Raw genomic sequence first — 27708 nt, 5'->3', positions numbered from 1 at the left:
GAGCTGGACATGACTGAACGACTAACATATATATTATTGATGGCAAGATTTCCAGGTAATTATCCTTTTATTTAGTTCAGATAAAGACTTCTAACACAGAACACTGTTAGGAAGTAACCTTAGTTTGGTGCTATGTAAAACTGATATAAGGCAAGTACTACATGTAAGATAAACTAGAAAACCACCATTTTCAATTGCCTCTAGAATTTATTGCAATTACCATGTTATAATAACAAAAGCATATCATTCTTAATGCATCTAATTTGACTAATTTAAATAAAAATATACGATCCCAATCACACAAAGAGATAATTCTAAATTTACTTTGAAGTTGAATCAATCAATACATATCTATTTGGAAACTATGCACCCAGTATCATTATAGCAAAGAGAAAGCTGCTGTTCTCACAGAATATGTGGCTCATTAACCTAGTGAATATCTTAAAATATTGGGAATATTGGAAAAATAACAAATTTCTCTGGACACTGTTTATCTTGCCTTTCTGAGAGACTTGTAGATTTAGATGAGATTAGTTTGGCCAAGGGGTCTCATTTATTCCAGAGAATCATCAGAGTCCAATATAGTTCTGGGCTAATAAGAGACTAAAGAACGTTTATAAGGAGAAGTAGGCTTGGAAATCAAGCAGTCCTATTTTGGATTAGTATGTTTTAGTCAAAGGTATGGATTAATGATGAGTATCGGTTAGGAATTTCTGTAACGTCCTCCAATGCCAAGTGACCACTAACATCCTATTTCCTAATACAATGATTCCTTGATGAGAAGTAGAAGGCATAAAGAAAGTTGCCAGCTATAAAATAAACAGTACTCCAATGCTTATGATCACTAAAGACAAACCTTTTTTTTTAAATGTTAAGAAACTCACTGAATCAAATGAATGCTAAGCAGAGCAAACACAGTGTATATAAAACTGAGATATGAAACCCCTAATTACACAAGAAATCAATGGAAGGATTGATCATTTTAAGAGAAGAATCATTTTTCCAATAGCTCCACTGCTATGAATGATATTTTCATGAGCCTCAGTAGCCTTCTCCAGTAGATACTGGGGACCTATTACTGGTTTCAACCAACCAATTTCCATTCCGGCTTGAAGGGCTGCTGCAAACTGCTGAAATTCCTCCTGAGGGAAAGAAAACGTCTTTTTCAATAGAGGAACACATGACAATTTTCAGAAGCATTAACATTTTTCAGAGTCTAAGAAAGCATTAAGAGTTTTCTCACAGATGTGTGGCTTTTGTCAACTTGTCCAAAACAACAAAAAAGTAGTTTCCTATAGGTTAGCCAACACTGCAATTTGTGGCAGTCTCAGTTTACAAAATACCTATTGTTATGGAGTAACTGGTAATTACCAACAGTATCTCCTCTCTCCTTCATAAGTGCCCTGGCTTGGAAAATAAATTATATTGTCACCCTAGTTATCTTCCAGGGATTAATCCTTAACCCACTTAGATAACTAACCTTAACATCTACTTAAATTTTCAGTCTGCCTGACTAGGCAAATTACACCAATGTTTAAGTTATCAGAATCACTTTTCTACCTTGGTGGATGAAAACAGAGTAACTCCTTTTATGCTAGATTCCTTTGTCATGGTGTCCCGTGGGTTTATTTCAATAGGGCCTCTGCTGCCAACAACCTAGTATGAAAAACAACATGTGTGTAGTTAAAGATTACTGCAAAATAGTGTTAAATTATGAAAAAACTGCAAAGTGATGGAAAAAAAATGAAATACTTACTATTACTCGTCCTCCATGTGACAAAAGATTCAAATCATTACTAAGATTTACATTAGCCAACATTTCAATAATCACATCAACTCCTTTTTCACCAACAGATTTCTATATAATATAAAAGAATGCAGAGTAGATTAGGAAAAAAAAGATTATCATAGTGCCATATATTACAGAAATATATTTCAAATGACATAAAATGCTATATATTTAAAGAGTAATAATGCCAATTTTAAGATAATTTAATTGTACAGTGATGCTGTAATTCCAAGGTACCAGCCACATCTAAAATGACAGATTTGTATTAAATAAATTGCTATAATGAAATCAAATTTGTCCAGAATTTTCATGTGCTTAGACTCAACTTGACTATAAAGTACTTCTTCCTTAGGTGAAAATTTTCTGTCTTCAAAATGTATTTTAATAGAGGAAGAAGCAACAAATCAAAAATAAAAAACTGCATTGGGGCTCCCATTTTTATTAAAAAACAGACAAAAGAAAAAAAATACTGACTTTTTGGTATTGCAGTATTCTGTGTGTGTGTGTGAGCGCACGTTTAGTTGTGTTCTCAGTGGTCTACAATCAGCTTGGCACACTACTCCTTTTCTTGTGGGCTTTCTTTTTTTTTTTTTTTAAATTTTTTATTAGTTGGAGGCTAATTACTTCACAACATTTCAGTGGGTTTTGTCATACATTGATATGAATCAGCCATAGATTTACACGTATTCCCCATCCCGATTCCCCCTCCCACCTCCCTCTCCACCCGATTCCTCTGTGTCTTCCCAGTGCACCAGGCCCGAGCACTTGTCTCATGCATCCCACCTGGGCTGGTGATCTGTTTCACCATAGATAGTATACATGCTGTTCTTTTGAAATATCCCACCCTCACATTCTCTCTTGTGGGCTTTCTGATGTCAATTCTCAACATCTAAAACCAGCTCTTAAATAAGCTAAGCTATACATTTTCATTTTAAGAAAAAAATGAACACCTACGCCCAGCACTGTGTGAGGTATTATGAATGTCAAGATGGACATAGAGAACCCAAAATAAAGAGGAAAATGGAAAACACTACAGTTAAAGGTGTGATGTGATGGGCTAAGTACTGCATTGAAAGTGAAAGTGAAGTCACGTCTGACTCTTTGAGACCCTATGGACTGCAGCCTACCAGGTTCCTCTGTCCATGGGATTATCCAGGCAAGAGTACTGGAGTGGGCTGCCATTTCCTTCTCCAGGGGATCTTCCCAACCCAGGGATTGAACCCGGGTCTCCTGCATTGCAGACAGACACTTTACCATCTGAGCCACCAGGAAACAAACCACAGGTTATAGAGGGGGTAAAAAGTTACAGTGCTGATCACCTGTAAAGGTCAAAGAAAATTCCACAGAGATGATGACCTCGGCCCTGAGGGATAAGCAGGAGTTCTTAAGTAGAACAGAAGGAATAAGGGGCAAGGAGAAGCTAGACAAAAGAAACAGAAGAGCAAAGATGTAGGGATGGAGTGTAAGAGCTGGAATTGGAAAGTGGCCCAGCAGAGCTGGGGTCTGCATTTGTGAAGGAGATGGGGGCGGGGGTGGGAGGGGAGAGGTAGGAGCTAAGAGACTGCAAATTGGTTCAGACTCTGAAAATACATCAAATGCCACATTAAAAGATTTGGACTTTGTGGGGACAGATGTTCATTAGTTAATTCTTGTGTCAGGCACTGTTTTAGGCACTGGAAGTACAGGAGGGAAGAAGAAAACAGAAATTCCTATTCTCATGGAGCTCTCATTTATTTCTGAGGATTTTTTTTTTTTTTTCTTTCTTTGAAACAGAGAACCAAATAACTCTGGAGACAGTAGAGGAGACAGAAGGGGGCATTAGATCAGCTGTGAATAAGAGTCAAGACTGGAAAAAATGAGGACTAAATGAAGTCACAACAGTGAAGGGAAGAGAAAGAGAGACACATATGAAAGGCATGTCAGAGATGAAACTGATAGATAAGGGGACCAATTTGATGTGCAGGAGGGAGAAAGGTGATTAAACAACAGGAACAGGAAATGAAATGTGGGTGTCTCTCCTGGGGGACCAGACGAACGGCCATGTTTAGCAGGCTGATGGTGTGAGGAATGAACAGTGATAGTGCAGGGAACCAGCAGTGTAAGGATGTGTATGAGATGGATCAGGATGAAGGTGTAGCACCACAGAAAGTAGAGACCAAGAGGAAAGACCTATGGAATACCAAGTGAAATGAAGAGGAGGAAGACTAAAAGAGGAGTTAGAGAAGTGAGAAGGGAGCCAGCTTCCGGGAGGTCTGGTCAGGGTCAAGCACAGTGAGAAGTGAGCCAAGAGCAGCTGACTGGTGCTGGGATTATCAGCGCCCCTGACAAGCCACGTAAGTAGCTGGTATGTGCATGTGGGCTAAGTCACTTCAGTAGTGTTCGACTCTTTGTGACCCCATGGACTGTAGCCCATGAGGCTCCTCCGTCCATGGGATTCTCTAGGCAAGGATATTGGAATGGGTGGCACTTCTCTAGGGTATCTTCCCGACCCAGGGATCGAACCCGCATCTCTTACATCTCCTACATTGTCAGGCAGGTTCTTTACCACTAGGGCCTGGAAAGCCCTGGGGTGGAAGCAAAATTGCAGTGGGAGGTAAGGAAGTAAGAGAAGTTTAAGTACCCCCTACGTTTTCAAGAAATGTGTGGTAAAGGAGGGGAGGGGAGGAGAAAAGGTTAAGAGAATGTTTTTGGAGAATGAGAGACTTAAGCAGAAGGAACCAGTAGAAGAGAGAGAAGCTATAAGGTCTTGTGGTCTTAGAATTACATTGCAAAACAAAAACCTATTCTTAAAATAACTGGCCAATTTTCATCTTTGATAATGATATCAGGAGTGCATGCTCAATCAATTCTGGATTCCTCAACATATACAAAGGAGAGCCTTTATTCAGTTTTTTGGCAAGATGATTTAGGGGTAATAAAACAAACTCACACTCATTTTTTCCTCAGTTTGTAATGACCTTGTTTACACTGTAATCAGTACCTGGGATATCCTAATTCTTTCTCAACATGAGCAAGTAGTTTGAGGATCAGCAAAGTAATCAGGGTTTAGTAAACTGTTACCATGGCAAAGATGGAGAACTCCAGAACCTGCTTGAACTGGATTGCAGCAATGGAATAGATCTAACAGTAACTAACTTCTGCCTCATCATTTTGGATGAGGTAGTGGTTTCTCTTCCAAAAACATCCAATAAACAAAGAAACTTAATTCCCTAGGCCAGAGAGATCCAGTTTGTAATTCACGGATAATTTAACTTTCCATGGAAAATTTACACCAATAGAAGTTATATTAAGAATACCTTTTTGGTGGGGTAAGGGGTGGGGGATGGGTGAAATGGATAAAGGTGGGATCAAAAGGCACAAATTTCCAGTTGTAAAATAAAAAAGTCATGAGGATGTAATGGACAGTGACTACAGTTAGGAATACTGTATTACATGTTTGAAAGTTGCTAAGAGAATAGATCTTAAAAGTTCTCATCACAAGAAACAAAATTTATAATTATGTATGGGGACAGATGTTAACTAAATTTACTGTGGTGATCATTTCACAATATATAAAAATATATGTTTAAAAAATGCCTCACAGCTGCAAATACAAAGCTGTGGCTTTACTTAAAATGTGATTTGCATTAAAGAGTACTGATTTTTATAACTATAAGCCTCTAGAGAGGCTATATTTTATTTAGTAAAAATTAACAAGGCAGAAATGATAGTGAAGGTTTGAAAAGTAGACATCTCTACTTTTAAATTAATTAAAGCTTTAAAACACATAGGCAAAACAAACAACTTTAAGAGAGTAGTTGATAAAAAAAAAAACTTATAAAAGAACATGAAACAAAATTTTAGTTTTATAAAATTACAGAACAATTTTACCTTAATTTTATCAATATAATTAGCTTCTTTGTGATTAAACACGTTGTGGGCTCCATTTTGCAAAACAATCTTTTGTCCTTCCTCAGTACTAGCTGTGCCGAAAACCTTTAAGCCATAAGCTCTCGCAATTTGGCATGTTGCAATTCCAACCTTAAAAAACAAAATAAACCCCAGTAGTTTTAGGTACTTTGCATCTCTGCAAACATTTATTAAGTACATATAATTAACATGATGTTCTTCTAGGTTCTAGACTATTGCTAATAAATGTTAAGAGTTTAAACAAAGAAATAAGAAACACTGTGCAAAATGTTCACTTAGCATCTGCTTTGTGCAGAAGATACAGGGTTTAAAGATGGTCAAAATATGCTCAGTGACTTCACACTTTAACAGTACACATAAAATACTACATAACAACAGTAAGTCATCTACCACTTACGTAGAAGAGACAGGTATGTACATGGGCAAATTCACATTCATGAATATGATAAACATTTATTATTTACTATGTGCAAGATATATGATAGAGTGCCTGAAGAACTATGGATGGAGGTTCGTGACATTTTACAGGAGGCAGTGATCAAGATCGTCCCCAAGAAAAAGAAATTCAAAAATGCAAAATGGTTGTCTGAGGAGGCCTTACAAATAGCTGTGAAAAGAAGACAAGCGAAAGGCAAAGGAGAAAAGGAAAGATATACCCATTTGAATGCAGAGTTCTAAAAAATAGCAAGAGGAGATAAGAAAGCCTTCCTCAGCAATCAATGCAAAGAAACAGAGGAAAACAATAGAATGGGAAAGACTAGAGATCTCTTCAAGAAAATTAGAGATACTAAGAGAACTTTTCATGCAAAGATGGGCACAATTAAGGACAGAAGTGGTAGGGACCTAACAAAGCAGAAGATATTATTAAGAAGAGGTGGCATACAGGAGAACCATACAAAAAGGATCTTCATGACCCAGATAACCATGATGGTGTGATCACTCACCTAGAGCCAGACATCCAGGAATGTGAAGTCAAGTGGGCCTTAGGAAGCATCACTAAGCTAGTGGAGGTGATGGAATTCCAGTTGACCTATTTCAAATCCTAAAAGATGACACTGTGAAAGTGCTGCACTCAATATACCAGCAAATTTGGAAAATGCAGCAGTGGCCACAGGACTGGAAAAGGTCAGTTTTCATTCCAATTCCAAAGAAAGGCAATGCCAAAGAATGTTCAAACTACTGCACAACTGCACTCATCTCACACACTAGCAAAGTAGTGCTCAAAATTCTCCAAGCCAGGCTTCAACAGTACATGAACCGAGAACTTCCATATGTTCAAGCTGGATTTAGAAGGTAGAGGAACCAGAGATCAAATTACCAACATCCATTGGATCATCAAAAAAGCAAGAGAATACCAGAAAAATACCTGCTTTATTGATTACACCAAAGCCTTTGACTGTGTAGATCACAACAAACTGTGGAAAATTCTGAAAGAGATGGGAATACCAGACCACCTGACCTGCCTCTTGAGAAATCTGTATGCAGGTCAAGAAGCAACAGTTAGAACTAGACACGGAAAAACAGACCAGTTCCAAATAAGGAAAGCAGTACATCAAGGCTGTATGTCACCCTCCTTATTTAACTTATATGCAGAGTACATCATGTGAAATGTCAGGCTGGATGAAGCACAAACTGGAATCAAGATTGCCGGAAGAAACATCAATAACCTCAGATATGCAGATGACACCACCCTTATGGCAGAAAGTGAAGAACTAAAGAGCCTCTTGATGAAAGTGAAAGAAAAGAGTGAAAAAGTTGGCTTAAAACTCAACATTCAGAAAACTAAGTTCACAGCATCTGGTCCCATCACTTCATGGCAAATAGATGAGGAAACAATGGAAACAGTTACATACTTTATCTTTTTGGGCTCTAAAATCACTACAGATGGTGACTGAAGCCATGAAATTAAGACACTTGCTCCTTGGAAGAAAAACTATGACCAACCTAGACAGCATATTAAAAAGCAGAACAAAGGTCCATCTAGTCAAAGCTATGGTTTCTCCAGTAGTCATGTATGAATGTGAGAGTTGGACTATAAAGAAAGCTGAGTGCCGATGAATTGATGCTTTTGAACTGTGGTGTTGGAGAAAACTCTTGTGAGTCCCTTGGACTGCAAGAAGATCAAAGTAGTCAATCCTAAAGGAAATCAGTCTTGAATATTCATTGGAAGGACTGATGCTGAAACTGAAGCTCCAACACTTTGGCTACCTGATGTGAAGAACTGACTCATTGGAAAAGACCCTGATGCTGGGAAAGATTGAAGGCAGGAGGAGAAGGGGACGACAGAGGATGAGATGGTTGGATGGCATCACAGACTTGATGCACATGAGTTTGAGCAAACTCTGGAGTTGGTGACTGATAGGGAAGCCTGGCGTGCTGCAGTCCATGGGGTTGCAAAGAGTCGGATGCAAGTGAACTGACTGAACTGATGTGCAAGATATGGTTCTTCATGCATGAAACTATGTTCTAAGGAAGGGGGACATAATAAACACATGAAGAAATAAATGAATAAAGTAAATTCAGAGAATGAAAAATACTTGAAAAAAATAAGTGTATTGGGTTATAAAGAGATAGAGAACCAGGCCAATTAGGTCATCAGGAAAGGCATTCTGAAGAGATCTGAATGGAGAGAGGGACAAGCACAGTCCGGGACAGGTCTGAGACGCCTGCTGGAGAATACTGTAGGCTGAATGGGCACGGATATCCTGCTGAAGTGGGAATGAGCTTGGAGCATTCAAACGGCAGAAAGAGGGTCAATGTGGCTTAAGGGCGGGACATGCGGAAGAGAGCAGAAGATGAGGCCAGAGAGGCACAGAAAGGCCAAGGCACACACGGCCTTGGAGGTAAAGACTCTGGATTATATTTAAGAGCCAAGCAGAACTACTGGAGAGTTTAAGCAGGAGAGGGATATGATCTGAATTAGGCTTTTAATAGAACATGCTAATTATACGGGAGGCAAAAAGAAGGTAGAGGGAAATGGGAGCAGGAAGATCAGGACTTCATCAAAGATTGGAGGTGGGAGGTGAGGAATGGAGAAAAATCAAGAATGTCTCCTAGGTCTCAGGTCAGAATAACTGCGTAGATTGACTGCAATGAGGAAGATGAGAGAGGATCAAGTTTGTGACAGCATCAAGAATTGACTTTGAACACACTGAATTCTCCCAACTGAAGATGCTCAATCATTAGTTGAATATGATAACAGACTTGAAAAGAGTTCAGAATTGGAAACATAAATTTGAGAACCATCAGTTTATAGACAGTACTTAAAGCCACAGGATTGCATGAGATCACTAGAGCACTAGATAAATGTGCTTAGCATAAAGGAGAAATAAAACTATTTTAGGAATATAGATAAAAGCAATCATTTAAATTATAATACTAGGAAACATGTTTGGTCCCATGCCAAATGAATGGTACAGATAAGGGTCAGCCCATACATTTAGAACAAGCTTTCTCACACTTGGCACTATTGGGCCAGGTAATTCTTTGCTGTGGGGACTATGCTGTGCAGTGAAGGGTGCTTAGAAGGAGCACGCCTAGTTTCTGTCCACTGGATGCCAGACCCTTTCATCCAGTTGTGACACCATCAAATGTCTCCAAGTGGGAGAAGAGATGGTATGAAATCACCCCTTATTGAAAACCACTGATTTAAAGGAAGATACAATCACTATGGACTGGGCAAGATAGAAGAGAATTGAGATGAAAAAGACGATGGAAACTAATTAAAATTGTAACAGAATCACGAACTCCCAAGCCTGAAGTGAGACCTTAAAGACTGTACGGCACATGGGAGTGAGGAGCCTGAACCCAGTTGGGTTATGCTGAGGATTTGTTTGATTTAACCAAAACAAACACAGGGAACTCACTGTGAGTGTGACAGACATTCAGTTCCATGAAATACCACTACACCATGGGGTTAGCATGGCTGATTTTTGCTACTTTAATTTCCACTTAAAAAAAGGGGGGGAGGCCTCTAATAAAACTGTGTTTTAACCTAAGAGATAATGTAAATATTATGCTCTAACTACTTCAAAGGGGCACTCAAGACATATTTTAAAGGAGTTGCTTATTCTATTCTTGTCAACAATTATTTTAACAATATTTCTTCAATAGATTATATACCATTATGTGTCAACTATTTTTTCTTCTATTTATTTTGCTGACAATAAAATAGGGCACTCCCCACCAACATATCCGGATGTTGGCTGTGTTCACAAATTCTGCACCGTTTTAAATACACAACATAATCCCAAAGGAATTTGATTTAAATGAGGACAGAAAGTACAAATAGAAGCAAGACAAAACCCAGCACTTTTTCCCCCTGATGGGCAGAGAGGATCAGAAGCGCTTCACACACCAGGTCGCCAGCCTATCCCTGCCAGCCAAGGATTTAACAAACTCAGCCAGCACAGAGAACAGTCTGGATTTTGCCTTTAAAAAAAAAATCATGATGAAGCGACCTGGCTTTTTACAAAAGGGTAAAGGGAATAAAAAGAGATTTTCTTTAAACTCGTCTCTCCCCTTCCTACTGAAATCTCTCTTTTTGATACAGAGCACAAGGTTAGCTCTGTGAAAGCCGAGGCAATTTAAATAAATGCATGTTGGACAGATTCTGTACTTATTTAGCATTAGGTTTACTTATTTAGGGCTAAATTTAATTTAACCCCCGAACTGCCTCTTCAGTGAGGCTAAACAACAGGAGTTTTTGACAAGGGTATGTGTCATATTTTCTCAAGCCCCAGAAAGACAATCTTGGTGTTTTTTAAGTAAACAGTTTATCTGTGAAATCCTTGAGTTGATCTATTGGAAGTACATAGGAAGCTGGGCCTGAAATCTCATGATACATCCACGGAAAGTAACAAATATACAGAGGTCTGAATTCTCTGTATTACCTGTCCACTTTTAGAGGTAAATGCATTTTCAGGATGCCTCTCATTATGCCGGGAAAAATCTGCCATTAATAGATTACTTCTTTCCATCTCCTCTCTGAAATATAGTGTCCTGAAAGGGTTAACCTGCTTTCTCATACATCCAGCCCCAGGCCCTGTATTTTAAAAAGGCGAAATCGTGTCTCCAAAATTTCTAAAGCCTCTACATGCAGGATAGAGGTCATGTGGATTTCTTGTTAAATTCCAACCTCAGAGCTCTAACTTTTCCTCTAAGCTCCTCGGAGGCAGATTGACAGCTAGTTTCTTGAAGAGCTTTCTGACAGCTCTGTGTTGGGTGATTTCACTGCAGGGCTGGTTTGATAAGTTCTGAGCATTCCCCACCCCCCACCCCCCACACCCATTAGCATTTTAAGTTGTGGGTTGTGGTGTGAAGGACACAGCTGTGTACTGTGTACCCTGCGAATGTCATCAAAGCGCAGCAGGCGAGCAGGAAGAGCGCTAGAGAGGATGAAGAACTCACAGTGTGGCTTTGCTGAGCTGTCTGGGGCAACAGAGGTAAAGCTTTAATGAGCCTTAGTTTTCTTATCTAAGGGGATGTGGAATTTATATTAACCTTAAAGAACTGTTTACAATTCTAAATAAATATCCTTATAACATTCACTTCTTGAAAAGAAAAACAAAAGCCCGTTTATCTTGGTCCATACCCAACACAGGTAGAAAACCTAATGCATACATTTCTGATTAGGTAATCTGTTGAATTTATTAACCAAGAAATGCTAAACGAATATGATGGGGAATCACCTTCAGAAGACAGAATCTAAAGTCTCACTACAAAAAGAAAAAAGTCATCACCCTTGACCATATTTATAAATTTTTTAAAAGCAACTTAAAGGAATATAATGTGAAAGCCACAAACATAAGCTCTAAAAAAAAAAAAAAAAAACTTAAAAGAAAAAAATACTTACTCCTCCACTAGCTCCATGAACCAGAACACTTTCTCCAGGTTTCACACAGGCACTGAAAAAGAAAACACAGGTTCATCACCTTACTTTGGAGCTAATTAAGCTCAGTGTTTGTCATAATTCTTAAGAAAATTCTACCTTCATTTCAACCAACAGTTACCCAAAGAGGAAACTCATCCTGATAGACAACCCGAGATATTCTCCACGCTCCCCAGACTCAAACAATGGTTCTTTAGAGCCACAGATAAAAGAGAACATTCAATTCATTTATTCATTCAACAAATGTCTACTGGGAGTCAACCAGTGTCAGATATTGTTGGGGTGCCAGGATCATGTAATTGTGCTACCCGCTAAGAGGCTTTGTGGATGTGTCAAGGGAAATTGCTTCACCTAGAACTGGAGTCTCCCATTCATTCCCACAGAAAGTGTCTCAGAAAGGGTCATTATAGCTCAGTCTTTTTTCCATGGTTCAGACTCACACCTGAGTAAACGCAGCAGCTGCTGTCTTCCTTCTCCATGCCTTTCAACACCGGGCTGCACAGCCTGCAAGCCCTTGTTTCAGAAACCAATGCTGAGTCAGCGATGGGAAGACAGTAAGAAACAGAACAAGTCCTGTCACACAGGTTCCCCTACCACCCCCTAAAGTGCCCAGAGCCTCTGGTAAAATGACATATTCTTTTGACTTCTGGTTCACCCACTCCTTTTCTACTATACTAAAAACAAGGAACATGCAGCAAGACACAGGGATGCTTTATCATTTCACATGGACAGATGCTGACGTCACAGGCCAGCAGCGGCTGTGTGGTCCAGATTTGACTCTCAGCGAGGATCCTTGTTTACCATGGGGGGGTGGTCATCCTGTAGAGTGGAGAAGGAAATGGAAACCCACTCCAATATTCTCACCTGGAAAATCCCATGGACAGAGGAGCCTGGTGGGCTATACAGTACATGGGGTGGCAAAGGGTCTGACACGACTTAGCGACTAAACCACACCCCCCTGTACAGATCTTCTGTTCAATCTGGGAGTGAGAACACAGTCACCCAGAGTCCTGCTCACGGCCGTGTGCCAACAGCTGACAAATGGCAGCTGTGAGTCAATAAATGAAGTTTCTCCAACATGCTCGCTTGGAGATGGGGGGTTGAGCAAAGTGAGTTAAACTGAGGGTTTGGAGTGATAAACTGAGACAGCTATTACCAAAACACTTTGACATTTTAAAAAGTAAAATACAAAGTTAAGGGAATAGGATTACTAATGTTATAATCTGGGTCATGAAATATTTCCAATGATTTTTTTTCCAAATCTTATAAACAAAAGTTTCCACACCCTAAGTACATTGTCCTAAACCCCTGGGCCTGTAGCAGGTGGAGAAACAGCAGGCTAACTGTCTATTGGGTCTCCATGGCTACCACCTTTCTATCCTCGTGTAGTCACTGTGATGGTTAATTTTAAGTGTCAACTTGGCTGGGACATAGTGCTGGATATGGGTCAAACATTCTGGATATTTCTGTGAAGGTGCTATTTTGGATGAGATTAATGTTTAAGTAAGGAGACTTTGAATAAAGCAGATTATCTTCCATAATAAAGTGGCCTGGCCACTTGAAGTTCTTAATAAAACAAAGACAGACTTCTCCTAGAGCAAGAAGAGATTCTGACAGCAGATTGTCTTTAGACTTGAACTGCTACTCTTCTTAGGCTCTCCAGATCTTAGACTCAGCAAGACTCCATGAATCCATCCATCAATATACACATTCTGTTGTTTCTGCTTCTCTGGAGAACACTAATAGTCCTCTGCCCCTGGGGCCTGTAGCCGGGTTGGAGCAGGGGGCCTGGACTTCCATGCTGCTGTGTTACCCCCTCCTACTCACTGAAGCCTAGGACCTGGCTCAGAGGTTTCCTTGTTGTTCAGTCGCTAAGTCATGTCCAACTCTTTGTGACCCTACTGTCTGCGACGTGCCAGGCTTCCCTGTCCTTCACTATCTCCTGGAGTTTGCTCAAACTCACATCCATTGAGTCAGTGATGACATCCAACCATCTCGTCCTCTGTTATCCCCTTCTCCTGCCCTCAATCTTTCCTAGCATCAGGGTCTTTTCCAATGAGTCAGCTCTCCGCATCAGGTGGCCAAAGTACTGGAGCTTCCAATAGGTTTCTTCTTCCACCCCAAATTCAGCCCCAACCTGAGAGATTTCAACATTCATGGGAAGAAAACTCACAATTCCTGAATTCTCCTCCACTTCTACCACTCTCTTCCCACACCTAGTAGTCATCCCTAACCATTCTACCTGAGGAATATCAGACACTAATAACCAATATTGATCTCCTGTTCCGATTCTGTAACCCCACATTCCCTCAAAACTTTTTCTTTGGCTTCGCAGAGCTTGCTGTCTGCTCCTTTTCTGCCCTCTTGCTGCTCCTGCCACACTCCCATCAGCCTGGATGCCACGGGACATTACCCCAACTTCTCTCTTTCTCTCCAGTGTTCCCATTTCCTTTGTGCTCTTTCAATTTGCCTCTAATGCTCCAGCCCTGGATTAATATTATGGTCTACCTTCCCTGGATAATGTATCCAAATGGCTAAATACCCTAAGAAAAAAATCACATGACCATGCATTTGGGACCACTATAGTTCTGATTCTCAAAAGGTCACTTTGCTTCCTATTTAGTTATGAAAATGAAGCAATCACATATGAGTTCCTTCAATGCCTCACCTCCCTGCCCACAAACTTTCCATTAAGTACACCAATGCTGAAAGGTTGTTGTTGAACCACAAAAGACGCTGGGATCCTTGGCCTCTGGAGGAGAAGAATTCAATCTGGGGCTAGAGATGAGGCTTGATGCTTTTGTGTTATAAAGTTTTATTAAAGTATAAAAGAGATAGAGAAAGCTTCTGACATTGATATCAGAAGGGGGCAGAAAGAGTGCCCCCTCACTAGTGTTAGCAATGGAGTTATATACTTTTTAGTTAGTTATTACAATGAATCAAAAGAATGTCTGGAGGTTGTAAAGATCTTACTAGACCCACTCCCATAATTTACATTTTAAGATAACAGGATTAGCCAGAAGGTCTTTTCCAGAAACTGTCCTCAGGCAGGATACACTGTTGTTATATAATCCTTAGTACAGAGTTTAAACTGAGTTGTTTGTTGTGTAATCATCAGTTAGAGGCTTAAAGATAAAAACTGACTTATGTGACTAAGACCAAGGAATGTAGAGGAAAAAAAAAACTTGTCCTTTCCTCCTTGAGAATTCCAGACCCCTCTCTCCTTGGGGACCCCCGGACTTATCAACCTGCCCTAGGAATTGACTCTCACTGCCTCTTCCAGGTAGCCAATCTCTCTACCTCTGTGCTAAGTCCAATCCTTGCCCAGCACAAGATCTTGTTACATCTGCTACTCTGCCCTCTTCTCCAAGCTTCCCATCTATTTCTGCTAGATCCTTTCTTAGCTATAAAAATGACCAAGTCCTGTCCATCTTAAAAAAAAAAAAAAACGCTTTTGTTCCCACACTCTCTTCAAGTATTTTTCCTACCTCTTCTTGCCTGTCTCCCCACTTTTTAAGAGTAGTCGTCATTCAAGAATCGATTTCCTTTTTCTTTCTCAACCCATTCATTCAAGCTTCGCTCCATCACTCTACTGAAAATGATCTGAGGGAAGCCACCACTGATATCCTATCACTAAGCCTGGCTGTTATTTTGTTCCCAAACAGGCCTCACAGCTGCACTGACAGCTAGGTTCCCTCCTTGGTAGCAACATCAACTCCTACCCCTAACCCCAGCCGCACTAACTGAGCACTTGTTCTGTACTATTCATGTACTAACAACTTCACAAGCATCCTCATCTAATTCTCACCACACCCCAAGGTGCTTGCTATTATTATCTGTATTTTTCAAGTCAGTAAACTACAGTTGAGACAGGAAAGCGACTTGACTAGTAGTAGGTGGAGACAGTACTAAAACCTAGGCCTTCCTGGCTTCAATACCTATGAGCTTAAGGGATGTTTAACAGACTCAGTGGCCTCTAGACTCTCTTGGCCTTGGGTTCCACTCCCTCTGCCTCTCTCAGGCCTCTGTCCCCTACCTCTGACCACATTCGAAATGTTAATGCTCAGTACAGTTCCAGTCTCTCTCCACTGTTGTTCTCACTCCGAGGAATTTCAGTGACTCATTTTGTCAGCCCTTACCACATGCTGACAGCTCCCGATTTAAAGCTCCAGCCTTCAAGTTTCAGACTCTTTCATCCGACAGGCTGCTGGACTTCTCCATGATGATGCCTGTCTCAGCTTCACGTCCAAAACTGAACTCAGTTTCCCTTTGAAACTTTTCCCTCCTTCTCTTTGTCAAGTCAAACATTACCCGTTATAAAGCTGTAAGCATTCTTAAGCTCTTTTTCTCCCTCATTCTCCACATGCAAATAGTTACCAAATATTTCTGACTTTACCCCCTAGATAGTTATACTTTCCTCTCCACCTCTACCATGAGCCTTGCTCTGGCCCTTAAGTATTAATAATGTCCAGAGGGTACTTTTGTAAGATTCTCCCATGTCTTTCTCCACTCCTGTCATGACATCCATCCTTCCCGTAGCAGATGAGTAATCCTAATAAAACACATATATGACAATATCATTCTCCTGAATAAAACACTACATGACCTCCAAGTCCTTACAGAACAATAGGTGAGTGCTATAATCTAGCTTTTTACAATCTGAGGTGCACCTATTTGATAATGACAGCTAACATTTACTGAGAGATTACTATGTTCCAACTTTATTCTTCACCACTCTTTGCCTTGAAATCTTCTAACAAAAGCTAACTGCTATAGCTCTTTTCCCCAGATACCCCAATGTTTGCTCCCCACACCAGCTCTTCTCATTCTCTAGAATACCCTCCCTACTCCCAGCTACCCTTCCCCAGGATAATATTCTCTGATGCTTTTCAAATACCTAGAGAATTTGATTAAAATATAGATTCTCAGGTATCAGCCATGGAAACTGACCAGGGGGACTAGGGTAGAGCCACTGTACTTTAAAGTTGCAGCAGTTAGTTTCTGGAGCTGGATAACGAGATTTTTGAACCATGGCTTTAAAATAATCTAAGACTTATGCCTTGCCAGGAAGCCTGACCTCATTACCACAGGCATGTCCCTTGTGATCCCGTAAATCCCTATGCACATCTCTACCACTGCCCTTTCCACATGATATATAATGTGTATATATATATAAGAGTAGTAATACTCTTAACGTTTCTCTCCCTTACGAGACTGTGAGCATCTTAAAGACAAAGATGGGGTTTTGCTGTTCTTGTCTTTTTCTTCAGTGATTAGAACAATCTACCAAATGAGCAGAGTTTCCGCTCCATAAACCTTAACGGTAACTTAATGGGAACCAAAAATGACCAATGGGTAGACGGGTGGTAGGAAGCATAAATTATATATTACTTTCCTCCAATTAATATCGCCCTCCTCTGGTGCTGGTTATAAAGCTGACAGAGTGTGTTATTACCTGTGGAGCAGAGCTCGATAAGCAGTAAAGTATGGGATGCCGATGGCAGCTCCTTGTTTAAAGTCCAGTTTTTCTGGCAGTGTGTAAACAGTGTGATCGGCTGCCAGAGCATACTCAGCATAACCCCCAGAGATCGTCCTGGTAGTGAAAACTCTGTCACCTTTCTGGGGAAAGCAATAAATTAATAAATGCTTCAGGGATTAAAAAGGTTGTCAGCATGGGTGTAATTCTTTAGAATGCAACATTTATAACAAGAAATAAAATGAGTGTTTATATATTGTTGTCTACATCCTAAGGTCTCATAAAAACAACTTCAAAATACAGAACATTTTAAAATGTTTTATTAATGGAAACTAGGAAGAAGAAAAATCAAGGGAAACAGGAAAAATAAGAAAAGAGAGAATGTCCAGAATGGTCTAAAGATTATGATGATAACTTACCTTTATTGACAGCTTGCTGTGCAAGGCACAGCATTAAGTGTCTAATGAGTGTTATCTAATTTGATCTTCACAACAGTCTATGAGGAAAACTTTCATTACCTCCCTTTAGATAATCCCACTTCAAAGATGAGGAAATGGAGGCGTAAATAAGTTCAGTAATTTGCTTAGATCAAGCAGTTAATAAATGGCAGTTAACATAAATGTTTTTTATCCAATAATGGGGAGAAGAAACAAATACAATGTAAGGTTTCTTCCAAACACCTGTTCTAAATCCTTTCTGTAGGTTTGTTCCCACATTTCCCTCATTTTTCACGCATGGACCAAAAGGCAGGCAACTCTGCCTGGATCCCAAAAACAGAGATGAGCCAGAAAAGTGTCTTGACCTTTTTGCAGCACCAGAAACATATAACAAACTCTCCATAAACGCCTGCTGGGTCCTCACTACTGGAAGGCAGATGTGTAACTGGGGGTAAGGCCCCATGCAAGCACTACAAGCTGGCTCCATGTGACCTGCACACCAAGGAAATTAGACTGCCCAGCACAAGTACCTCTTCTAAATCCCGTTTCTTGAAGAATAAAAAAAGCAAATAGTTCTTGGAATAAGCAAAACATTAAGGCAATAACTCTCAATACACCTAAATTTGCCCTATAATACAACACTATAGGGTGAGGTAGACACAGAAAAAGTTCCAACGGCACCCAGGAGTCAAAGACAAGCATCACTGCTTGACAGTGTTGCCTTCAAATGGTCAAGTAAGACTAACATCAGATTAATCTCGTTTTTACAGCTTAAAAACACACTGCATTGACTTCAATATAATTCCAACCTGTTTAAGAATCCACTATGAAAAGCAGTACTTTTAGTTCTGTGATGGATATTAATAGCAAGACATTCTCCCTAATCTCAAGCTTCTTAAACTACAGGAAGAGGGAAAAAAGGAGAGAGAGAATTTTAAAGCAAGGCAAATCTGATGAGCCATCAAAGACAGGTACGAGAAAAAGAAAGAACTATTTCGAAGTTGAAGGAATCAAGAACAGCTAGACTGAGAAACTAGTATCTGAGTTAGGTCTTGAAAGATAAGGGGCTTCCCTTGTGGCTTAGCTGGTAAAGAATCTGCCTGCAATGCGGGAGGCCTGGGTTCGATCCCTGGGTTGGGACAATCTCCTGGAGAAGGGAAAGGCTACCCACTCCAGTATTCTGGCCTGGAGAATTCCATGGACTGTATAGTCCATGGGGTGGCAAAGAGTCAGACACAACTGAGCAACTTTTTCACTTTCACTTTCAAAGATAGGACAAGATCTTGAAAACTGGAAGTGGGAAGAGATGCTAGCGATAAAGGAAACAAAGTTAAGTCAGGGAACTGTGATAGGAAGAGGTGCTGAGAAATCACCAGCATGCATTCCCAAGGAATAACAACAGTGTGGAATTTAACAGTTTCGGGAGATAAAAATGAAAAGAAATGAAAGCTGGAGGGTAAAAGCCCCTGAACCCATGTTTATGAGCTTTGATTCAGTTCTGCCAAATAGAAGAGCCAACACAAAGACACAGAGATGAAAGAGCATGGGACATGCAGGGAAGAACAAACGGTTATTACTAAAGGATAAACTACAGAGTGAGAAGGAATGGGAGATAAGAATGGAAAGATGGGTAGGAGAAAGAGCACGAAACAGTCTTCTTTTGTAATATAAGCATTCAAGCAATACCCTGAAATCTATAAAGAATTGATACAAGATTTGAAACACAGTGTAAAACAATCTAAATTACATTTTAGAAAATTACTCCTTATAGAGCAAGGATAGATTCGAGGGGCTAGGAAGGAGGGTGGTAAGTTAAGTGTCTGTTATAAAAACCCAGAGAAGGGACTATGTAAGATAACCAGAACTACACTACAGTGGGGAGGAAAAGAGGAGAGAGGAAACAGTCCCAGTAAGGGAGAGCCGAGTGAGGGATAGATAAGCCTCAGAACCCAGATGTCACCAAGACAGCCCCACACAAGCAGCAGCTCTGTTGGGAGAAAGAGAAGCTCAGTTTTAGACATGAGTAAGAGGTTCCTAGAGTTTGCTGATGTGGGCTCTGCATCACATCTGTGATGATGTAAATGTTCTCCATCTCCATCTCCACTGTCCAACAGTGTCCACTAGACACTTGGTTCTATTAAGCAATTGAAGAATGGAATTTTTAGTTTGAATGGAATTTGAATTTCAAACAGCCACATGTGGCTAATGGCCACCATATTTGGAAAGAACAGGTCTACCTTCTAAGCTAAAGATATCACACTAGATAATGGAAACTGAGGGAGCAGATGAGCCCATCATGAAGAAGGAAGAAAATACAAAGGCAGAGTCTGCATAGGGTCAGTGGGTGCTGGGCAACACCAAGATGTGAGGAACATCCAGAGAAAAAGAAGCTTGAAAAAGGATGCTCAGAGAGGAACGGGAGGTGGGGGTCGGGGGGGAGACCTGGAGAATATAATGTCACAGAAGCTGGAGAAGTTTTTTTTATTTTTAAGAAAAAGTAAGTGGCTGAGAGTGTCAAATGTCCCAGAGAAGTCAAGACAGATAATAACATAAAAGGACCCATTAGCTTCAGCAATATAGAGGCCATTAGCGACATTAGTAAACATCGTCTCAGTGAAGCGGTGGGGGCAGGAGCTAGACTGCCAAAGGCAGAGGAGTAGAAAGCAAAAGGAATTTTCCTGGCTTCCTGGGCCAGATCCTGTTAATCTTCGCTCAGTTCAATTTTGGTAAATGTGCTGCCACAGCTGAGCAGGTCAAGGAATGATGAGGACAGATGCTAGAACATGAATATGCTATCTAGGTTTTTTATATCTTTTTGCACATAAATAACAAAAGCTCTGATCATAACTCATAACATCTACATTGACTCAGCCACCTTGGTCTGAATCATAGCTCTAAAAATGTATAGGTGACCTTGCATTTGTTCATCTTTTACTTATTATTCAAAAGAATTAGCCTTCCCTTTATTTTGTGGAACTAAATTTTATAGAAGGAAAAAAAAGAAAAAATTATGTTGGCTGTGTATTATCAAGAGTTAGGAAACAGTATAATTTCCTTGCTTATTATATTTTTTCCTTAAGTATTTCTGTTAAATCAAAGGATCACAGTTCAATTCTATGGGGATGTGGAGACACAGAAATTACCCAACACTTATTCCCAACAATGCAAACAAGCAAGGTCCCTGGATAAAAGATAATTTCTTTTTTGACTAGAGGAGTCCCCCAAGTGGCAGAAATTGTGTAACAGGGCCTTTTAAAGACTTAAATACAGACACATTTTAAAGCTATGTCAAAATGTTAAAAAATATACATATTAAGCTAAAATAGAAATAATTAAAAATGTAATACCTTGAAAGCAGATACACTCTCTCCAACAGCTTCTATTATCCCAGCCACATCAAAGCCAGGAGTATAAGGTAGAGGTGGTTTTATATTGTGAGTGCCAGAACGAATGTATGTGTCCACTGGGTTTACACCACATGCTTGGACTTTGATGAGAACCTGCAATGACAATGTACTTCAGTTCATACAGAGCAGTTAGGCATTCATTCAGCATTATCATAGGACTGGAGTGGAGTGATCATGGGAGCTACAAAAATAGAGGAAAACCCTGCCTTCAATGAGCTCACATTCCAGTTTTAGAAATCACCATATAAATAAAAACATAAGGCAGAATGGTTTACGTGCTCTACTAAAAACATCTGGGGAAAACAGTGGTGGGGATATCTGAGGGGGTGTGTGCAGAGACCTCTGCATGCTCATCAAACCTATTTTCTCCTCCTGGACAGGAAGGTAGGAAGAATATTCCTTCCTGGCTCCTTCAGAGTTATAAGCAGTCAAATGGAATGTAAACATAGGTGACGAAAGCTACTTTTGAGACTGACCCACAAAGTCCTTCCTAGGCAATGTACATAGTGTTTCCACCCTTTCTTAGTGACCTCAGAAGACAGGTGTTGAAGGCGGCAGAGCCACACAAGGGAAGAAATACAGGTCCCTATATCACTTTGGAAGAAAACTCTATCCACTGACATTTTAGAATTGTGGAATTTAGCAAATGAGAACCACCGAGATTTTTTAACTTTTTATTTTATACTGGGATATAGTCAATTAACAATGTTGTGATAGTTTCAGGTGACCAGCAAAGGGACTCAGTCATACATATACATGTATCCATTCTCCCCCAAACTCCCCTCCCATCCAGGCTGCCAACCACTGAAATTTTGAGGCTACATCTATTATAGAAGCTCATCTGACCTTAATACAGAATGATTACTTCTGCTATCAAAGTATGATAGCCTTATGAGGCCTTATGAAGGAAGTGGTATTTGATCTAGATCTTAAAGGATGAGTAGATATCTTTCAGAATGGAAGAAGGATATTTCAGGTTAAAGGAACAGTATGTGCAAAGACAGAAGGAATGAAAGGGCCTCTTGGGGAAACCAGATAGAGCTTTACTGTCACAGCAGTCTACTGAGAAGAAACGATAAGAAAGAAATCTTTGTCAAATCATAACCAAACTGTAAAAACTCTCATAAGGCTTGCTAAGGAAGTTAGACATGGGAGCGATGGGAGGTGCAGTAATAAAAATATATAATTTTTATTGAAAAAGTATATTATTAAAGTCACTGGAAATGATTAAAATCTATATTTAAAATCTCTTGTATGTAAAAAAGCATGTATGCAGAAGAAAATTATTCTCCCCATGCATAAAACAAAGATCATGAAAGATTGTAATTGAATAATCATGACTCCATTCAGAAAAATCCAATTACTTCACTACACAGATGATTTTCAACTTAAAAATTTTTCTTATGTTCTTTCTTTTTATACATTTACTTCACTAGTTAGAATTATATGTTCTCTTTGTCAGAGCTTATAAGTGTAAACAGTACAGTGAAGTGAAGGTAGCTCAGTCGTGTCCGACTCTTTGTGACCTTGTGGACTGTAGCCCACCAGACTCCTCTGTTCATGGGATTATCCAGGCAAGAATACTGCAATGGGTTGCCATTCCCTTCTCCAGGGTATGTCCTAATACAATATCTTTATAAATCAGTCTTTCGAACATTAACTTCATGTGCTAGAGACACACACTCAGTATAATTATTGCCTGTTTTTAAGTAATGATTTCCACCTGATGGTCTTTTGGAATTGGTACAGCAACATCTGACTGGAGTTTCAGCACTTCTGGTCCACCAAATTCAAAAACTCTAATAGCTCTCATCAACTTCTGTCCAGTCGCCATGGTGATCTAGATACTAAGAAAAAAAAAAACAAAACATATTGTCATATTGTATCTAGGCTATCACTGTGTTTCTCCCCCTGGAGGGGGAAGATCAAACAATTTTTCAAACAACAATTTAAATCATGAGCTTACCACTGATCTCATTTCATGTTTAAGGACCTTTCATCTTACAAATCCTTCAGCTACAAAGCAAAATGCTTCATATTATTTCCTGTAGGGATTCAGTGCTTTCAACAAGGGAATCAAACATACAAACAAAAACATCTGGATAGATGATGCATGATACAATTATCTTAGGTTTTGTTTCGTGTAAGCTTGGGCTATAAAATCTTGGAAATTCTAGGAGCTAATGTAAGTTTTCTTAACATTAGATAAACAGATCTTCTTTTGTTAGATTACATTTCAGATATAGAGAGAAATATAAAACATACAATAAACATTTACCTGCTACCCAGCTTTAACAAACCTTACCACTGTAAAAACTCAGAGTTAAAATAAGCTTTGAAAGGTAAAGAACATATATATGTATATATATATATATAGAATTGGGTAACTGGAAATCTTACATCTATAGAGATGTAATGAAAGGGCTTTGTCTGACCTCCATAATTTTGCTTGTCTGCTATGACAATTTCTTGAAATTAACCACACCAAATATTGCTAAACTCTGCCACCACCAGGAACATCTTTGCTAACTTCTGGAATAATCATATTCACCAACCACGAGCAGCTGAAACATCAAAAAGAGTTGCAGAAACTAAGACTTGAGGTGACAGAATTCAGACTTTCACTGTACTGAAGCCCAGCACAGGACTCCTTGGAACAAAGCTCATGCTGACTATAAAATGCCCTTCCATGTGTGGGGGGAATCAAACCACTTTGATGGTGTTATTAATGGCAAGTTCTTGATATAATTAACCAAAAGCTGTGCCATTTTAAAACCCTTTATTCAAAATGATTTAATATAGTACCTAGTACAGAAGAGAAAATAAACTCTCCATTGCTAAAAGGCTGTTTAGCAATGAAATAGCCTAAAGGGCAGTATTCTGATTAAAAAAGGGGGTGGGGTCAGAAGCAGGTGTAAGCCTCACGCACTGCAGAGCAGCAGAGCAGTCTTAGGGTAAGAAGCTTCTCGCAGGAACTAGGACCAGGGAACAGGCAGCTCATGCCCTACCTACCCAGAAGTCTCACTCCTGCCTTTCTGTTTGGATCTTCACTCAAGCTGAGTATTTCTTAAGACTTGAAAGCAAAAATATATATAAAGAAAATAAAACAGAAAAAGAAAAGGTTGTACAGACCAGAGTATTCTACTCTGAAAATAAGAACATAGCTCTTTTTTTCTCCTTTTTGTCTTCAGCATGGTGTTGCGAAAAGAGTGCGGGCTTTGGAATCTGACAGCTCTCAGTATGAATCCCAGATCTATCTTTTACTAGCCATGTGGCCTTGGGCAAGGCAGTCACTTTTTTTGAGCTTCTTCTTTTGAAAACTGAGTTCTACTCAGGGATACTATGCAAGAGCCAGGGCAGGTATGAAGCACAGAACCCGGCAAGTGTTTACTTCTATACATAGTGATATCATGGTTCCTTTCCCCCCAGTGTCTCCTTTCCAATTTCTTATTCATTAAGATATCTTTGGTTCTATAATCCTATAGTCATCTTTGATTTAACAATATTTATAGGACTGTTGTAAAATCAAGTTCTTAACCTCAAATAGTTCACAGTCCAGAGAACTACTCAAACAAAGCACGAATACCAAACATTGGTTGTTATTCATTCAACATGCATTTTTGAACATTAACTATAAGGGAGGCACTGTGCCAAACTCAGAGCACAGAGGGAAAGGATAACAAGCCCCAGACTCCCCCCACTCTGCCCTCATCTCTCCTCAATGCATGTGCGCGCACGCACACACGCACACACACACACACACACACACACACACACACACACACACACACACACACACACACACACACACACACACACACACACACACACACACACACACACCATGTTAAGAGGTGTAGCTCTCTTTCCACTTTCAATATCTACTTACTTCCTCCCTATTTATTTCTTTCAAGCTCTCACATCTATCTTCTCACCAACAGACATCCCTAGTACCCTCAAAAAACTGTAGCAATAATAAAAGCAAAATTACCCTGAAATAGGATCTGTCAAAAATACCTAGCACATACATTTTTTTCCTCGCATCTGGACATTTGCTAAGTTGGAAGAAAAGAACAAAGCAAGGAAGAGCCTCACCCTTAATTCTGGATTTAGAAGACCCCACCCCCAGCCCGGTCTTGCCCAGTACTACCCCTTAACCTGTGGAGCTCATGAGGAAACAGGGCATGACCTTGGAAACTCTCCTACTTTGCTTCTGGTGGTCTTATTTCCAGCTGAGCCCTTGCCACTATGATTGCTCAGGCTCCAATCTGCATTCATTGCCTTTGAACCACCTCAACTACCTACAGGATCATCATCTGCTTCATAATATAGGTGCTATGCTAAAAAATTGTTAACATAGTAATTATTATTCTTAAATCTTTGCAATACCGGATTTCTTCTAAACAGCACATTTTTCACATCCATTAAAAGGATTTTCATGATAGGTAGAGAAGCAACAGTTATTAAAACCACCATTTAATTGTATGCAGAACTGGAAATAAAACCACCATCCTTCTTATGGATGAGGAAACATCTCAGAGGTTGAGATTCACCAGGGTCACACTGAAGCAGAGCTGAAACCCAACACCTTAAATGTTATTGGGCATTTTTTCCCCCTTAACTGTCAAATCCTTTTCATCTCACCCTTTGAAATATTGGCAGAGAGGACCTTTAATTTCTTAAGAGACAGAATTTATAATGATGATAGTGAGACAGACTGAGCTAGAGATATGAAATTCAGCTAACCTGCAGGTAGCATTTCATATTTTATGATTAAGACATCTACTTTGAGTCTGAAATTTTTGAAATGCCCATAAGTTAAGGGATCTACTAGAGATACACAGAATGTGATTCTTTCAGGAAAACTATAATAATAATAATAATAATAATAATTTTCCTATCTATAAAATGGGGCCAATGCTCCCTAGCATAGGATCCTTGTGAAGACGAACTGCAGCAGCACATGGGGAGTGCTTCAGAGCATGCCTGACAGGCTATAAGCTCTGTTATTCAGAGTACATCATTTACAGTCAGCAGCAGGCTTATCACACTGCTTGTGTTTTTTAATTAAAATGCACTTTAGCAGGTTTTTTATTTATCAAATATAAACTTTGAATCAGAGCACCTTGGTTTATTGTTCAGTTTTACTTTTTAACCTATGAAATGTTGCCAACCACATTTGCAAATGGAGGAAATACAGAATTTAAAATTCTTCCTTCAACACTGATCTTTTTCAAGCTATGCTTGAATCCATTTGGTTTATTAATTTTTTTTTTCTTTTTTCTTTTTTTCATTTGGTTTAAATGAAAATTAAAGGGATAGGGAAAAAGTTGGAAATACGTTCTCACATAGAATGAACAGATCGATTCACAAAGCCAAAGCAAAGACATATTATTAAAAAAAAAATTCTTAATTTTCAAGAATTTCTAACAAGAAAAAAAAACTTGGAAAGAGAATCAAACATTATAAATGTGCTACAGTTGATCAAGAATGACTCATAGTAGCATATTTATTCTTAAACCAGAAAAAAAATTTTTTTAATTAAAAGCAGCCAAAGAAAAGTCTCTTCTTAGCTGAATGACCTTGTCAGAATACTCTTCATGGGCCTGGCTCTTAGTACCCACTTCTGATTAGGAGGGCAGGAGGAGTTGATCAGATAGTTATTCTAAACCCCTGCAGGTGTTTGGAAGAAAAGATTGGGTGGAACAAACAAGCTGCTCCTGCGCTGGGGGAGCAGGGCTCCGTGTGATTTCCTACCGCTGATCAGGCACTCACGGAGTGTCCCACTGGTTTCAGTGGGAATCACACAGCCATTTTCCACTAACGCTGTGCTATGCTCAGTCCAGTCGGACTCTTGGGGACCCCATGGGCTGTAGCCCGCCAGGCTCCTCTGTCCATGGCATTTTCCAGGCAAGAATACTGGAGTGGGTTGCTATTTCCTCCTCTACGGGAATCTTCCCAAGTGAGGAATCGAACTGCCTCTCTTACCTCTCCTATGTTGGCGGGCGGATTCTTTAGCACTGTGCCACGCGGGAAGCCATTTCCACTAGTTGCTGACAATCAGTCCAAACTTTAGCCTTTCAATGGCTGAATCATTAACATCCCTTCCTTGGTCACTGAGATAAGTCTCCTCTAGAAACGTGTACATACCCAACGATGTGCTAACAGGGAATTTTGTTTTTTGAAGAGTCTCCTAGATGAGGGTCTTGGCGGGGTGGAAGGGGTCTACACAATCTCTCCAAGACGTCATCAAAGCAGGAGGAAAGACCGGAGAGAAGGAGCCCTAGGAAACCCGAACCCGAGTGGCCGCGGGTCACAGCAGCCGCGAGAGGCTGCAGGAATCCAGAGCCCAGGCCGAGGGGAAATCTAGTGGGGGCAGGCAGGCAGAGGCTGATGGGTGGGCGCCCCGCAGTGGGACCCGAAACGCTGACCCCGCCAGTAAGCAACCAGGCTCTCAGGACCAGCAAGTCAAACTGCCCTGGTGACCTACGGGTGATTAACTTGCAGCCCCCGGTGCGGAGTAACTTTGGCCACAAACTCCTTATCGCATGGTTCTCGGGGAGGACGGGACGCAGGAAAGGAACGCAAACAAAACCCACCTCGGTTCCTTTTGGACGAGCGCTGGGGAAATCCTCAGCGTGAACTGAGGGACTTTTAAAACCACTTACCCCGTTGTAGAGTGGAAAGTCAAAATTTGCGAGCGTCCCCTGAGATTGCACGGGGAAAAGCGGGCGGGCCCGGCAGGCCACAGCAGTTTCAGGCTCCGCCTCGCCCCGCCCCAGGGGCGGGTCCCAGGAAGG

At 40.2% G+C, this 27708-nt stretch overlaps 1 protein-coding gene across 3 annotated transcripts; it reads right to left on the bottom strand.

The window, feature by feature from the left end:
* Positions 1–48: 48 nt before the first annotated feature.
* Positions 49–27690, bottom strand: CRYZ (crystallin zeta). 3 transcript variants are annotated; one of them, XM_043877351.1, is made up of 9 exons: positions 27577–27690; positions 22632–22755; positions 20849–21001; positions 17044–17207; positions 11553–11604; positions 5660–5809; positions 1757–1858; positions 1561–1656; positions 49–1142 (listed from the first exon to the last, which is right to left on the bottom strand). In XM_043877351.1, the coding sequence occupies exons 2-9, from the start codon at positions 22740–22742 to the stop codon at positions 978–980; spliced, it is 993 nt and encodes a 330-aa protein (XP_043733286.1). In that variant the 5' UTR covers positions 22743–22755; positions 27577–27690; the 3' UTR covers positions 49–977. The 3 variants fall into 3 exon arrangements, with proteins under 3 accessions (XP_043733286.1, XP_043733288.1, XP_043733287.1); XM_043877353.1 differs by having other exon boundaries at positions 27508–27642; XM_043877352.1 differs by lacking the exon at positions 27577–27690 and adding an exon at positions 26897–27035.
* Positions 27691–27708: the final 18 nt, after the last annotated feature.

The sequence above is a fragment of the Cervus elaphus genome, chromosome 20 (assembly GCF_910594005.1).
Source record: "Cervus elaphus chromosome 20, mCerEla1.1, whole genome shotgun sequence".
Lineage (NCBI taxonomy): Eukaryota > Metazoa > Chordata > Mammalia > Artiodactyla > Cervidae > Cervus > Cervus elaphus.
This window is presented reverse-complemented; position numbering and strand designations above follow the sequence as displayed.